This window comes from Danio rerio, chromosome 7, assembly GCF_052040795.2.
Source record: "Danio rerio strain M-AB ecotype USA chromosome 7, GRCz13ab, whole genome shotgun sequence".
Taxonomy (NCBI): domain Eukaryota; kingdom Metazoa; phylum Chordata; class Actinopteri; order Cypriniformes; family Danionidae; genus Danio; species Danio rerio.
In genome coordinates this window covers 37,773,294-37,789,832 of record NC_141027.1, presented here as the reverse complement: position 1 = coordinate 37,789,832, position 16,539 = coordinate 37,773,294, and the positions used below count along the sequence as shown (strand labels likewise).

Genomic DNA, 16,539 nt, shown 5'->3' with positions numbered 1-16,539 from the left:
ACAGTTTATTACGACTGTATAACGCCTCAAAGAATGTTTTAGAGCATAAAAACCAAACAGCACACTTCGTTGACTACTTATCACTTTAAACATCCCGTTTTTTTTAAACCGAAGCAGATTAAAGAAAAGTTTTGACACATATCGCGAGAAAGTAAACACACGCGAACGCAGAACACGTACGCAGAACACAGAACGGCATGCACTAAATTCCAGGGGTTTCATTACCACGACGTAAAATGGGCGTGGCTCGGTCGGTGTTTGGGAAACGCCCCCTTAAAAAAAAAAACAATAATGAGAGGTCACCGATCATGCGCAGTACAGGTTCTTTTTTAGCGCGGTCATTTCAAACAGGATGATTATGGATAAAGAACCTACCGCGGTGGATAACGAGGGAAAAAAAACAATCATACAGGTTATTTTTTTGTTTTTATAATGTTATATTTTAAAGATTTCATTAGCAAAAACGGCTGACCTCGTTTTACTCCGTTTTACTGTCTCTGGGCTTTTGTACTTCCATTTTAAACCAAATAATAATGGTTGTGGTAAGATTAACCGTGTTTTTGTAGTTTAAAATATGGTATTCAGTCATGTTTAAACAAATAAATACCACATTTTCTGTAATAAATCGTGGTTAATTTTTCTTTCTCGATCTTAGTTAATTAACATAACTCATATTTATTTTCTATTTTTCATTTAAAGTCATCATACACAAAACAACTGAGATCAGGACAGGTATCTGATGTTACTGTATATAATATAAAAGTGATCATACATGAAACACCTGGGATCAGGACAGGTATCTGATGTTACTGTATATAAAAGTGATCATACATGAAACCCTTGGGATCAGGACAGGTATCTGATGTTAATGTATATAAAAGTGATCATACATGAAACACCTGGGATCAGGACAGGTATCTGATGTTAATGTATATAATATAAAGATGATCATACATGAAACGCCTGGGATCAGGACAGGTATCTGATGTTAATGTATATAATATAAAAGTGATCATACATGAAACACCTGGGATCAGGACAGGTATCTGATGTTAATATATAAATAAAAGTGATCATACATGAAACCCCTGGGATCAGGACAGGTATCTGATGTTAATGTATATAATATAAAAGTGATCATACATGAAACACCTGGGATCAGGACAGGTATCTGATGTTAATATATAAATAAAAGTGATCATACATGAAACACCTGGGATCAGGACAGGTATCTGATGTTAATGTATATAAAAGTGATCATACATGAAACCCCTGGGATCAGGACAGGTATCTGATGTTAATGTATATAAAAGTGATCATACATGAAACCCCTGGGATCAGGACAGGTATCTGATGTTAATGTGTATAAAAGTGATCATACATGAAACCCCTGGGATCAGGACAGGTATCTGATGTTAATGTATATAATATAAAAGTGATCATACATGAAACACCTGGGATCAGGACAGGTATCTGATGTTAATATATAAATAAAAGTGATCATACATGAAACACCTGAGATCAGGACAGGTATCTGATGTTAATGTATATAAAAGTGATCATACATGAAACCCCTGGGATCAGGACAGGTATCTGATGTTAATGTATATAAAAGTGATCATACATGAAACCCCTGGGATCAGGACAGGTATCTGATGTTACTGTATATAATATAAAAGTGATCATACATGAAACCCCTGGGATCAGGACAGGTATCTGATGTTACTGTATATAATATAAAATTGATCATACATGAAACACCTGGGATCAGGACAGGTATCTGATGTTAACTAATATAAAAGTGATCATACATGAAACCACTGGGATCAGGACAGGTATCTGATGTTACTGTATTTAATATAAAAGTGATCATACATGAAACCCCTGGGATCAGGACAGGTATCTGATGTTACTGTATATAATATAAAACTGATCATACATGAAACACCTGGGATCAGGACAGGTATCTGATGTTACTGTATTTAATATAAAAGTGATCATACATGAAACACCTGGGATCAGGACAGGTATCTGATGTTAATGTATATAAAAGTGATCATACATGAAACCCCTGGGATCAGGACAGGTATCTGATGTTAATGTATATAAAAGTGATCATACATGAAACACCTGAGATCAGGACAGGTATCTGATGTTACTGTATATAAAAGTGATCATACATGAAACACCTGAGATCAGGACAGGTATCTGATGTTACTGTATTTAATATAAAAGTGATCATACATGAAACCCCTGGGATCAGGACAGGTATCTGATGTTAATGTATATAAAAGTGATCATACATGAAACACCTGAGATCAGGACAGGTATCTGAGGTTAATGTATATAAAAGTGATCATACATGAAACCCCTGGGATCAGGACAGGTATCTGATGTTACTGTATTTAATATAAAAGTGATCATACATGAAACCCCTGGGATCAGGACAGGTATCTGATGTTACTGTATATAATATAAAACTGATCATACATGAAACACCTGGGATCAGGACAGGTATCTGATGTTACTGTATTTAATATAAAAGTGATCATACATGAAACACCTGGGATCAGGACAGGTATCTGATGTTAACTAATATAAAAGTGATCATACATGAAACCACTGGGATCAGGACAGGTATCTGATGTTACTGTATTTAATATAAAAGTGATCATACATGAAACCCCTGGGATCAGGACAGGTATCTGATGTTACTGTATATAATATAAAACTGATCATACATGAAACACCTGGGATCAGGACAGGTATCTGATGTTACTGTATTTAATATAAAAGTGATCATACATGAAACACCTGGGATCAGGACAGGTATCTGATGTTAACTAATATAAAAGTGATCATACATGAAACCACTGGGATCAGGACAGGTATCTGATGTTACTGTATTTAATATAAAAGTGATCATACATGAAACACCTGGGATCAGGACAGGTATCTGATGTTAATGTATATAAAAGTGATCATACATGAAACCCCTGGGATCAGGACAGGTATCTGATGTTAATGTATATAAAAGTGATCATACATGAAACACCTGAGATCAGGACAGGTATCTGATGTTACTGTATATAAAAGTGATCATACATGAAACCCCTGGGATCAGGACAGGTATCTGAGGTTAATGTATATAAAAGTGATCATACATGAAACACCTGGGATCAGGACAGGTATCTGATGTTACTGTATATAATATAAAAGTAATCATACATGAAACACCTGGGATCAGGACAGGTATCTGATGTTACTGTATATAAAAGTGATCATACATGAAACCCCTGGGATCAGGACAGGTATCTGATGTTAATGTATATAATATAAAAGTGATCATACATGAAACCCCTGGGATCAGGACAGGTATCTGATGTTAACTAATATAAAAGTGATCATACATGTAACCCCTGGGATCAGGACAGGTATCTGATGTTACTGTATATAATATAAAAGTAATCATACATGAAACCCCTGAGATCAGGACAGGTATCTGATGTTAACTAATATAAAAGTGATCATACATGTAACCCCTGGGATCAGGACAGGTATCTGATGTTACTGTATATAATATAAAAGTGATCATACATGAAACACCTGGGATCAGGACAGGTATCTGATGTTACTGTATTTAAAAGTGATCATACATGAAACCCCTGAGATTAGGACAGGTATCTGATGTTACTGTATATAATATAAAAGTGATCATACATGAAACACCTGAGATCAGGACAGGTATCTGATGTTACTGTATATAATATAAAAGTGATCATACATGAAACACCTGGGATCAGGACAGGTATCTGATGTTACTGTATATAAAAGTGATCATACATGAAACCCCTGGGATCAGGACAGGTATCTGATGTTAATGTATATAATATAAAAGTGATCATACATGAAACACCTGGAATTAGGACAGGTATCTGATGTTACTGTATATAAAAGTGATCATACATGAAACACCTGGGATCAGGACAGGTATCTGATGTTAATGTATATAATATAAAAGTGATCATACATGAAACACCTGAGATCAGGACAGGTATCTGATGTTACTGTATATAATATAAAAGTGATCATACATGAAACCCCTGAGATCAGGACAGGTATCTGATGTTACTGTATATAAGTGATCATGCATGAAACACCTGAGATCAGGACAGGTATCTGATGTTACTGTATATAATATAAAAGTGATCATACATGAAACACCTGGAATTAGGACAGGTATCTGATGTTACTGTATATAAAAGTGATCATACATGAAACACCTGGGATCAGGACAGGTATCTGATGTTACTGTATATAAGTGATCATGCATGAAACACCTGAGATCAGGACAGGTATCTGATGTTAATGTATATAATATAAAAGTGATCATACATGAAACACCTGAGATCAGGACAGGTATCTGATGTTACTGTATATAATATAAAAGTGATCATACATGAAACACCTGGAATTAGGACAGGTATCTGATGTTACTGTATATAAAAGTGATCATACATGAAACACCTGGGATCAGGACAGGTATCTGATGTTACTGTATATAAGTGATCATGCATGAAACACCTGAGATCAGGACAGGTATCTGATGTTAATGTATATAATATAAAAGTGATCATACATGAAACACCTGAGATCAGGACAGGTATCTGATGTTACTGTTTATGATATATAAAGTATTTGACACAAAAGCCCTGGGATCGGGACAGGTATCTTAAGTTATAACAGTATTAATGTAATCTGAGAGGTAACTTAAGTTAATTTGTTTAATATAACATACACTGATTTCACATGAAACACCTGATCAGGACAGCTATTTTAAAGTACTGCATATAAAAGGCATTGGACACAAAACCCCTGCGAATACGTACAGGTATTTGAATCAAACGGCTGTTTTCACAATCTGCGCATGATCCGTGACCTATGCAAATTCACATATAGGCCACGCCCACCCGATGACGTAATAGCGGTTACGCTGTACTGAAACCCCTGGAAAAAAGTGCCTGCCAACACAGAACACCTCAGTTATGTGAAACAACAACTTCCTGAAAAGTAAACTGTGGACAGCAGCCCCTCCTCTTTCACTTTCAGTTCGGAGCTTCGGACGGTCTTGTGGCCAAACAGACTTTAGCCAAGACAGATAAGCATGCGTTCGAGGTGTTTTACATTACAGACAATATAGAGCGCATGTGAAGAACAACATTTATAAATATCCAGCAGTCAGACGTCGTATGTAATCGTTTTTGCGATTAGTCATTTCGAAAGTTTCAACAGAGAGCTAAATTGTTCTTAATTCACGTACGATAATGAATGAAACACTTCCTTTAGCGGTGACGTCCAGAAATAGTTGTCCCTTAGGGTAAGTATATTTGTTTTTGCTCAATCGCGATTTTTCTGTCTGCAATGCATAGTTTTACAAAGCCATTACAATAATATTCCCTATGGAACTGCCATTTTATAGAAATTTAGCCTAATTGTAAATCATAAACATCATTTGGCATCACAATAAATGTTAGAATGAGGAACATACGCCCACATTTACACGATAGGCTACCTGTTTGTGCTGATGTTTAAGAAATGTAATAATATCACAACATACTGTAACATCTGAGTCTGACATCTAATTTATGCCACAATATGATTCTTCAGTGAGAGGTTGTAATGTTTTCTGTCTCATCTTTTTAGTTGAGTTCTGTTGTGACTGGGCTATGAGGCGAGATTCAGTTCACTATGAACGCTCAACAGTTGATCCTCAAACAGCGAGCAGAGCTTCTGGCAGTTCTATGTGGTGGAGGTAGCGATGAACCTCTAGAGAGTGTTTTGGACCTGCTACTTGCTCAGGAAGTTCTTGTCTGGGAGGATTACCTTAGGGTACGAGTGGCAGAGAAACCCTTGTGTGCTAACATCAGGCAACTTTTAGATTTGGTGTATGACAAAGGAGAAGATGCATGCAGTTATTTTTTGGCTGCGATTGAGCAAGAATTAGCTGAGGAGCAAAAGGCTGGACTATGTTTTGGTAATGGATGCGTTATGGTGGGCAAGGACAGACCAGCCACTGCAACTTCAACATTACTGGCTGACAGGCCAATGTTAGTGAGACGGCTCAGAGATAATATTGATGGAGCACTAAATATTTTACTGACGACTGGTTGTTTCTCCATCAAAGATTGTGATAGTGTGCAGCTACCTGTATACACACCCTCACAACAGGTAATACCACCTTAAACTATGAGTTTGTTTTAATACACAAATAATGAAATTTCATGTGCCACATGACTATCTCAATATAATTTGCAGTGTATCTTTTCCTATTGTACTGAAATCATTTTGGCCTATGTAGCATGTTCATCGGGCCAGATTTATGAATGGACAATCAGTTTGTATGATCAAGGGGGCCCTGTTACAATGTGGAGAAATAAATAAATATTATATATATATATATATATATATATATATATATATATATATATATATATATATATATATATATATATATATATGTAAAGACTGGTTTATACTTCTGCATTGAGTGACGGGCGTAACCCGCGCCACACGGCTTGCACGCTGCCGTGCATTTAAACTTCTGCACGCTGTTTCTGATGCTCTGTAATAACACTTCCGAAATGCTAGTTGGCAGTGAAATGTTCAAGTTCTTCTGTGTTGAGTTTCTTCGCTGGTGTTTTGTTTTTCTGACCGCTACCTTAATGTCAACCCAGGCTCATTGTGGAAACGTAGTCCCGCGGACGTTTCTGGAGACCGCGGAATACGTCCCGGCGGGTACGTACGGCTGCAGTTTTTGTTTTTGCGAATCTGCGAGAGGCCGCTGTTGTGCGATTTTTCTCATCTTGAACGTCTCTCGCGAGTGCGGTTCGCGCCCGCGCTGTTCTCGCGTCAACCCACCAGAGGCCGCTGTCCGACTGACCGGATGATTGACTGCACGACCGGCCAATCGGCTGACCGCCCTCCTCTTTCCCTGAACCCAACCAATTTTATTGCATCTCGAGCCTGCCGACATTACACGGTGAGCTGTGTGGACAAACGGGTTGCAGCGGGAAAGCCCTCCACAAGAAGGTAAGCGGTCAGCCGGCAAGCACGAAAGGGAACAGCGTCACACCGCCCTGCAGCGTTTGCTTGAAAAAAATAAATGCAGCCGTACGTACCTCCCGGGACGTATTCCGCTGTTTCCAGAAACGTCCACGGGACTACGTTTTCAGAATGAGCTTGGGTTGCTTAATGTATAAGTGGCTTAAACTCGCTTATTTAGAGACGTGCAACAACTTTAATCATAAGGTAAACACAAAACAACAAGTCTCCAGCTTGAGCTCCTTCACGGGACTCCACACTTAGAAACACTCGCTCCATCCAGCTCGTGCCGCTCTCGGTCCCACCCACACTCGTCATTGATATCAAGCCGCCCAATCACAGAGCTTCCGATACGCGTCATTGCAATGTGTAGTTAGATTTTTTGAGAGGTGATCATCAGCGTTGGTAAGGGCTATGCGTCCATGTGCAGGCTGCACCGCATTTGGACTAGAAACAAGACAAAAAATCAAAGCAAGAAAAGCATTTTTTGCAGTGTTGTTTTGTAACATAGTAATTGCCTTAAGGCTGATTTATACTTATGTGTTAAGTGCATAATCAATATATATGCCTATATCAAGAAGCATTTTCTAGACAAGCAAAACATATTGTCTTGTTTTGAGAAATAATATGCCAATATGGAGTGAGTTTTTCCTTAAAAAAGCAAAATAATCTGCCAATGGGGTAAGCAAATTAATCTTGTTTTTTCTTTTGACGTAAGATTATTTTGCTTACACCATTGGCATATTCTTTTGCTTGTTTTAGGAAAAGCTCACTTAATATTGGCATAATATTTCTCAAAACAAGACAATATGTTTTGCTTGTCTAGAAAATTCTTCTTGATTTTGGAATTTTTAGATATTTGGACTAGAAACAAGACAAAAAAATCTAAGTAAGAAAAGCCTTTTTTGCAGTGAAATTATTAGAATATTGTAAAATATGTAATTCACTGCATTTAACAGGGCCCAAAAATAAGGGAATGTGATCCAAAAATGTTCTTTGCCTATGTCATAAAATCTATGCCTGTTCATACTAAATTTATTTTACTTATAAAATCAATGCATGTATACAGTAACCATGTTGGATTTATGGCAGGTTCGAAGACTGTTAGACCAAGTAAAGTTTAAAGGGGAAACTGCTGCACAAACCTTACTGCAATATCTAGAGCAACCTGAGCCAACCTCACCAATCTCAGCAGAGAAAGAAAATACACCTTCCGCTGGTATTTTCTTATAGTTATAATTACAATCTCTTAAATGTACGATACAAAGAATATGTGTTTGTCAATACATGTAGTCTTTTACTTTGCATTCTTTCTCCAGATTGTCTGGTCTACCAGAAGAAGCTGCGAAGCTCTGTTGCATCCCAGTCCCTCTTCCTTAGCACCTATGGCGGGACAGGGCGTTTCTCATTGGATGACATTTACACTGATGGACATCTTGAAGTGATGAATAGCTCTGGTGAAACTACAACATTAGGGCTGGAGGATGTAGTGGGTCCCATGGGGACTCTTAATGAAGACGCTGACACCGTTCTTGTGTCTGGGGAGGCAGGAAGTGGCAAAAGCACATTAGTTCAGCGACTGCACTTGCTCTGGGCAAGAGAAGCTTTGCTGTTAAACACTTTTCTGCTGTTCCCCTTCAGTTGCCGCAAGCTAAATGCAGAGCACAGAGAGCTTTCTTTGAAAGAGCTCCTCTTCCTGCACTGCTGCTGGCCTGATCGAAACCAGGATGAGGTCTTCCAATTCATCCTAGACCACCCTCATTTGGTGCTCTTTACCTTTGACGGACTCGATGAGTTTAAACTGGGCTTCACAGATGAAGAACGTCACTGTTGCCCTACAAAGCAAGTGCCTATACCTGTATTGCTTTTCAATCTGTTGCAGGGTACCCTAATGAAGGGCGTTATGAAGGTGGTCACCAGCAGGCCACATGCTGTGGGCCCATCACTGAAGCGCTATCTCCGCAAAGAAGTGCTCCTCAAGGGGTTTTCTCCTGGAGGTATCGACTGCTTTGTTAAGAAACATTATAGTGACCCTGCAATGGCTACAAGAGTCATAGAGTCTGTCCAGGGTAACACTGCATTACTAGGTCTTTGCCACATTCCTGTCTTCTGCTGGATTGTGATCAAGTGCTACCAGGAACTCCTGGCTGGTCAAGATGGTATTCCTCAGACCATCACCGATGTCTACCTCCTCGTCTTACAGCATTTCTTTCAGCGAAAGTCATCTCAGCCCCAAAGTGGTCTGGGAAAGGCCTGGTTGGCTGAACATTTGGACACAGTGTTAAAGCTCGGAGAGTTGGCACTAGAAGGTCTGCAAACCTCCTGCTATGTGTTCTCAGGTTATGAGCTACAGAGAAACAGTATCACAGAGCAAGATGTCGGCATAGGCTTCCTCATTTACTGCAGTGACATATCTGTGAATGATTGTAAACGTTATGAATTTCTGCACATTACCTTACAGTGTTTTTTTGCTGCTCTGTATGTTATTCTGAATCGCAACAATGATCGTTCTGCTATCTCCAGACTCTTTCAGCCTCGCAACAGGCAGGTGTCAGGCTTGTCTCAAAGCTGTCTGGGACAATGTATGGATCACTCAGTAGAGGAGTCCCATGAGGCAGAGACAGCAAACCTTCAGATTACAGCTCAGTTTGTGTCAGGACTTTTATCCCAGCGGCACAATAATCTCTTCCTGGAGTGCTGTCCTGCTGTTGTGCGTGAACGCAATGTTAAGCAGGTAGTCAAGTCATTGTCCAAAAGAATGCAGAGACATTTCAAGTCCATTCCTCGTCCTGTAGAGGGTGAAAAGAAGAGCATGCATGCCATGCCAAGTTTTGTTTGGCTTATCAAGTGCATCTATGAATTGCAAGACAACAGTATTGCCCAAGATGCCATGGCTAAGTTGGATGTTGAGCACCTGAAGCTCACCTACTGTAACATTGGGCCTGTTGAATGCACTGCGCTGGCATATGTGCTCAAGAACTTGCGTAAACCAGTTGGACTACAGTTGGACAACAATTCAGTGGGAGATGTGGGTGTGGAGCAGCTTCTGCCGTGTCTGCCTATGTGCCACTCCCTTTAGTAAGATGACATTTTGACTTAACTTGCACATGCTTGCTTTTTTCATCACTTAAAGGCATAGTTCACTCAGAGGGGAAAATTATGATGTCATCTACTGTACCTATTCTATTATGTAAACAACCTCATCATTTCAAACCTGTACACTGTAAACCCTAATAAGTTGAGACTATTCAAATGATTTGAGGAAAGTGATTCTCTCAGTTTGTTTGAGTAATGGGAAATCGACAACTCAAATAATTGAGTTGATCATATATAGTCTCTTCATTGAATTAACTTAAATGTTTAAGTACAGATAACTTAAAATGGCTAAGACTAAGCTTCCACATTTTTCAGCCTTTATATTCTTTACTTACTCCCAAGCCATTTATATCGAAGTTAATGTTTAGCCGCACCATGTTGGTGTTTCTTTACATCTAATTTTTACAAGGTGGGTCGTTAGCCCAACGCTCAGCAACTAATCTGGAGGACCAAGACATACACACATACACTACGGACAATTTAGCTTTACCAATTCACCTATAAGTGCCTGTCTTTGGACTTGTGGGGAAGGAATCCCACGCGAACACGAGAACATGCAAACTCCACACAGAAATGCCAACTGATCCAGCCGGGACTTGAACCACAACTTGCTGTGAGTCGACTGCGCTACCCACTGTGCCACTTTGTCGGCCCTGGATGTATATCAATTGAGAAAAATGTATATAAGCATTTAAATATCTACTTACTAATTTACTAATCTTTCGTCAGATGGGTTCAGGTAGTGCCTCTGTCTTGCTGCGCTTTAGCAAAATTCAGCATCACAAGCAAAATGACCACCTTGTGTCATATAACATATATCAACCAATCAGCATGGCTGTCAAGGCAGAATTTCAAGCGTAATCAATCATTTTAAACAGAAATATGGTGAATCATTTAAAGAAATTTAAATTCTAAGTTTAGAGAACTTAAAACATTAATTAAAAGCTTTTTACTGCCTAATGAGGAAGTTAAACACACCTGTTTAAGTTTTGATGACAAGTTATAATAAATTATATCTTTAGTAATGACAACAGCAGGGTTTACAGTGTATGTGTGTATGTCTTCTGTGGAACACGAAAAGACTCTCTGCTTTTATTTTCTCAATGCAAGTAAAGTCAGCAAAGTTGTCTGCCCTTGTGCTCCACAGAAGAACTACAGGTTAAGAATGAAAAAAGTAGTGTCTTAACAAATTGTTCATTTTCCTTTTTTTCTGAAAACTGTTTAAATGATTAGCAAAATGATTTTTAAGCATCTTCTAAATTTGGCAGCTTAAGGAACAACAACATATCAGATGAAGGAATACGAAAACTTCTGGAAAAGGGAATAGAGTGTGAAAACTTCCAGAAAATAGCGTGAGAACACAAACACTAGCTCTGCAATTTATGAATAATAATGAACCATGTTGTATTGTTATACTTAGAACAGCCAAGTTTGATTACTGCTTCAATATTTCCCCAGGCTTTTCAACAACAAGCTCACTGACACTTGCACCCAATACTTTTCTTGCCTGCTAAAATCAAAGCAGAACTTCCTGGCTTTGAGGTTAGTGGTTCTTTCATTAATATATGTGCTAGCTCTGGCTCATGATGTGCTGATCATTCTAATAATATACTTTTTCAGGTTGTACTGCACATGTAGGAATGTTAGAAAACCAATAAATAAACAATGTTTTTGTACTGCAGGCTTGGAAATAATAACATCACATCAGTTGGAGCAGAGCTGCTGGCAGAAGGCCTAAGCTACAACCAATCTTTACAGTTTCTGGGGTGAGGTCTATGAAAGGAATGAAATATTGTATGGTATTTTTATTTAATACCTATATTAAATCACATTTTCTTTTTACTTCTAGATTATGGGGTAATAAAGTTGGGGACAGGGGAGCTGAGGTATTGGCGGATGCGCTGACGAATAGCAAAACACTAATATGGTTAAGGTAATATTGTATATATTGATCATAAATCTGTATTCTGTAATGCATATGTTTTAACATATTTTACAACATGCAAAAAGATGATAAGCAAAGAAAAAAGGTTAACTAGATCATATAAAATTTGCAGAGCCGTGAGTCACTCAGTGCAGCATGTTTTATTTTTTGTGGTGGTGTTGCGTTGGTTTGTTTCAGTCTGGTGGATAATGGTGTGGGCAGTGCCGGTGCATGTGCTCTGGCTAAATTTATCCGACAGAACAAAAGTCTGGAAGAATTGTGGTGAGTGCCTTCAGCTTTTTTTAGTTTTCATTTTCTGAGTCAGACTTGGATGATCTAACTCTATCTCTCCTAACCAGGTTAAACAAAAACTCCATCTGCAAGGAGGGGGTTGATTGTCTGATAGAGGCACTGAAAATGAACACTAGTGTTAAGAAAGTCTGGTAAGGATATTTCCCAGCATTTTAACTAACCATACACTGGTTTTTACTTTAAAAAAGTCATTGATTGAAATGTGAAGTTAGACTTTCAATTAGAATTTCACATTAAAACATGTACAGTTTTAATTTGGACTTTTTAGTGTGTGTGTGTGTGTGTGTGTGTGTGTGTGTGTGTGTGTAGTAAATATCATATTATCCATGTCTATGGTTTGTGTTTTGAATAATATTAATATCCTTACTACAAAGACTCTTTGCTTTGTGCTCTTAAAGGCTGAGAGGAAATAATCTGAGCCCACAGGAAGAAGAGCAGCTGAGCCAGCAAGAATGCAGATTGACCTTCTGAGGGCATGAAGGCTCTGTATTGCCTGCCATCAAACTCCCAAATCCAACGGTCATCATTTTCCTTTAAAAAACAAATAAACTGGCAACCATAAACACACAAGCAGGAAGTCATGGTTTAGCTAGTCAAAGTTAGCATTCCCGATCCAGAATACTGATTCGAATGTCAGCTGGGGAGATTGACTGGGTTGTTTTGCCTTGAATGTGTCTTCGAGATGTGTCTTGTTTCTTCCAGATTTCATATATGTAGTTTATTTAAAAAAAAAAATTCCTTTTGTGTGTAGTCTCATAGCATTATAAATGAGTAACATGTCAACCAACAAAACTGTACTGTACATGAAAACATGTTTGTTTGGGTTGATACTTGTACTCATCCTCAGTTTACAGTTAGCATGTGTATTATTTTGATATGTTGGTGGTTGTTTTTTGTATTGTAGGCTATAATCAGTTTATTTAAGGGTCTGTTAATTGCGTCATATAATTTCAGGTTTTGTTGTGCTGGTTTTTGAATGGCTTTAAGTACATATTCTATGACTTATTAAACTGCAGATTTCCTATTCATTTGTTTATTTTTTCTTTCTTAGAAACTATTAAAAACCCTTGTTTACTCGTGAGACCCATGTAGAACATGGTGTATAAACAAAATACATTAATTACATTATATAACATTAGTTGCAGGAATTCAAATGTATATCCTTGAAAGAACAGAAAAGGAAAAAGCCTTCATGTACAACCTGTCACACAGCCAGTTCCTCAATTTTCTCAACCAAACTATTGGAAAACCCCACGCCAGGAGGCGGGGTTATGTAAAAGACAACTAAAAAGACCAATGAAAAGCTGTAGCTGTCACTCCTTGGCCAGTAGGAGAGCACGTTTCTCTCCTGTTGCATAGCATGTTTGGTTTAACACAATCACACACACTGTAAATAATACCCACACTTATTAGAAATTTAGCAACGACCTCGGCTTTAACTAGTATTATCGGATTCTTCCCCCCGTGTTTTCGTCTTCGTCTCGATCGAGATTAATCCTAGCCTGTTTGAAGTGCGAAGAGGAGGCGGCTGTCCCTCCATTAACCGGTAGTAATGCGGAGTGAGAGCTGGCTTGAGCTGAGCCCATCCGACAATGTCAAATAAACACCATCATCACTAACAGCGCCACGAGAGCTTGACTGGAATAATCTCTCTCCAAATGCCATCGAAGGCGGACGGCTGAAACCGGGATATTTAAACGTCAGGTAAGAGGAGTTTGACGATGAGCTCGTGCTGATGTCACCTGTTTACCTACAATGTTACAGTCCGACTCTGATACATGATCAGCTGTGGAGGTTTGATTGTAACCATGTCCACTGATAGTGCATGACAACACAGCGTTATCCGACGATGACATTATATCTAATATTCGTTAGCTCTAGGAGTAACAGCTAACAGAGAAGCTGACAGTTTGCGTCTTGTACCTGATCATTGTGTTTTACTGTAAGGCCTGTCTATCTCTGCTGCATCGTTTTCATCCAGCAGTATTGATGAAGTGCATAACGCTGAGCTGGTGTTTACATTGGATGTGTTACATCATGAACACAGTGATTGCTCCAAAGAAAGTATGTTCATGTTGCTTATAAGTTGGTATTACAACTGGACTTTGCCAGCTCTCCTGTGTTGACAAAGCTTCATGTTTATAGACGACTTTCTGTTTAATATTAATGGATGTGCAGGCAAAGACAGTCAGCATTAACGTTGTCTCTGGAGAGCCCCTTGCAGTGGCTATCAGTAATGTTTAGAGATGCGATACCTTTTTTATTTTAGAGGGCCCTGTTTTACATGTCATGTGCCTCATGGATCAGGTGGTTGTCTCAACACAAAACAACAATCCAAATAAGTGCTATAGACAGGGTTCCCACTTTAAGCTAATCTTTAAATTTCCTGACGTTCACCCACTAAGCTGAGTTTCATGACAATGAACGAAAAGATTGGTTGCTGTTGTGTTTGTATACGATTATACAATATTAAATTAATATGGTAAAATAAAAATAAAAAACAGTATTAAAATGGTTTTAGCTTGAATGTATAGTTTTTCCATGACTTTAATAGTCACTATGAGAACAGCAATGGATTATTTATTATTAATGATGTAATGATTACTGTTTGTGTGGCTGTAAAGTGCTCCCTCTTCCATATTTGATAACTCGATGGGACAGTAAATTTAGCTTTTTTGTTGTCTACATTTAACACTTAGTCTTTGAAGTAGTAATTCTCCAATAATTCTTTTTGATAAAAATACCATGCTTTTATGGTATCAAGGGATAGACCCTTTTCACATTCTTGGGTTTCTCAGTAGCGGAAGTCGTCATAGTTGGGTGCAGTGAATGGTAGAATACAACAAATATTTTTATTTATACAAATATCTTATTTACAAATATCTTATTTGCTCAAAAATAAAAGAAAATCTCCAAGATGATGTTTTAAAGACTTTCAGAAAAGGTGAAAAAAAGTGTGACACTGATGACGGCAGCCAGAGGAGAGAATAATGTCAAATTCACTATCCTGTCCCATAGACCCTGCATTAAGAACGCCTTGCTCAAGCAGTAATTTGTTTATGTCATTTGAAGCAAAGATGATATAATACATACATACCTAAATACTTATAAATGTTCACACATTTTTTAAAAATGTAAATATTAAAAAATTTCAATGATTTAAGATACTGATGATTGTTTAACGCATTATAACAGGCTTGTGGAAAGGGTCTATTGTAATTACTGCTCTAAAATAAGTTATTTTTAAATGTCTAGGTAAAAAAAAATAAATAAATAAAACTTTTCCCCCATTGAACAGAGTATAAACATGTAAACATGTCAGGCTTGATAGTTAAAACAAATCATTGACTTCTGCTCTATTCAGGAGTTTCAAAAACACAGATTTCTTTACAACACATAAAATATATACATATACCTTAGGATCAGTATAACAAAAAATTCCAGCGTTTTTAAAATCTTGACTTTTCCAAATTGTCTAAGCCTTGAAATTGGATATCGTCTTATGCCTACCTAAACATAACAATAGGCTTGAAACAGTGCAGTAAAAGAAGCAATAATTTGAAGCATCAAACAAAAATATTCCATGACTTAAAAACTTTAAAAATTCCTGGACTTTGAATGTGTGGAATGGAACTTTTAAAAATCCCTGACATTCATTCAAGAAATTCCATGACCTATGTGAACCCTGCATAGAGCGCAACAAATCGGTTTCCAGAAGTGCATTCAGGTTTTCCATAGGGAAAGTTATTTTTAACTGCTTAACCTTTTGCATTTATTGAATTCATTTTTTTAAGCAATCAAATGTATGAGCATATTTATGCAGAAAAACTGCATTACCCATGAAGCAGTACAGAACATTTTCACCAAAGTGCTGCAGTGAGCAAATCAGGTCAAAAGAGATCTTTAGCTCTATGGATCTCCATGAAGCACTGCGAATGATGCAGTCAAGTTGACCTCCTTGTGCTCTCAAGCAAAACTTAAATGTGTTTGTTGTGTATATAACAAATAACAGTAGTTAAATTGTAAGTTGTCTTTCTCCATTGTTTTAATGTCAGTCATAATACCTAATACTTGGAATTGTAGTTTTTTCCTAATTTAAATTATTA

At 37.8% G+C, this 16,539-nt stretch overlaps 2 protein-coding genes and 1 long non-coding RNA gene across 13 annotated transcripts in view; all 3 read left to right on the top strand.

The window, feature by feature from the left end:
* Nucleotides 1–432: 432 nt before the first annotated feature.
* LOC148679676 (uncharacterized) lies at nt 433–4,167 on the top strand. The gene is made up of 4 exons (XR_015944708.1): nt 433–732; nt 1,777–2,204; nt 3,253–3,931; nt 3,991–4,167. It is a non-coding gene; the product is annotated as an uncharacterized LOC148679676 (long non-coding RNA).
* An 862-nt stretch (nt 4,168–5,029) lies between these two features.
* Nucleotides 5,030–13,460, top strand: nod2 (nucleotide-binding oligomerization domain containing 2). 2 transcript variants are annotated; one of them, NM_001441638.1, is made up of 11 exons: nt 5,030–5,377; nt 5,704–6,228; nt 8,194–8,320; nt 8,421–10,179; nt 11,466–11,549; nt 11,656–11,739; nt 11,880–11,963; nt 12,047–12,130; nt 12,320–12,403; nt 12,481–12,564; nt 12,832–13,460. In NM_001441638.1, the coding sequence occupies exons 2-11, from the start codon at nt 5,749–5,751 to the stop codon at nt 12,902–12,904; spliced, it is 2,943 nt and encodes a 980-aa protein (NP_001428567.1). In that variant the 5' UTR covers nt 5,030–5,377; nt 5,704–5,748; the 3' UTR covers nt 12,905–13,460. The 2 variants fall into 2 exon arrangements, with proteins under 2 accessions (NP_001428567.1, NP_001428568.1); NM_001441639.1 differs by lacking the exon at nt 5,704–6,228.
* A 328-nt stretch (nt 13,461–13,788) lies between these two features.
* cyld (cylindromatosis (turban tumor syndrome)) overlaps nt 13,789–16,539 on the top strand; it is a 38,852-nt gene continuing 36,101 nt past the window's right edge. For all 10 annotated transcript variants that reach the window (XR_015495964.1, XR_015495963.1, XM_087261540.1 and 7 more), the window contains exon 1: nt 13,789–14,137. The gene's annotated coding sequence lies outside the window, so the exon portion shown is untranslated. The remainder of the gene's footprint in view (nt 14,138–16,539) is intronic.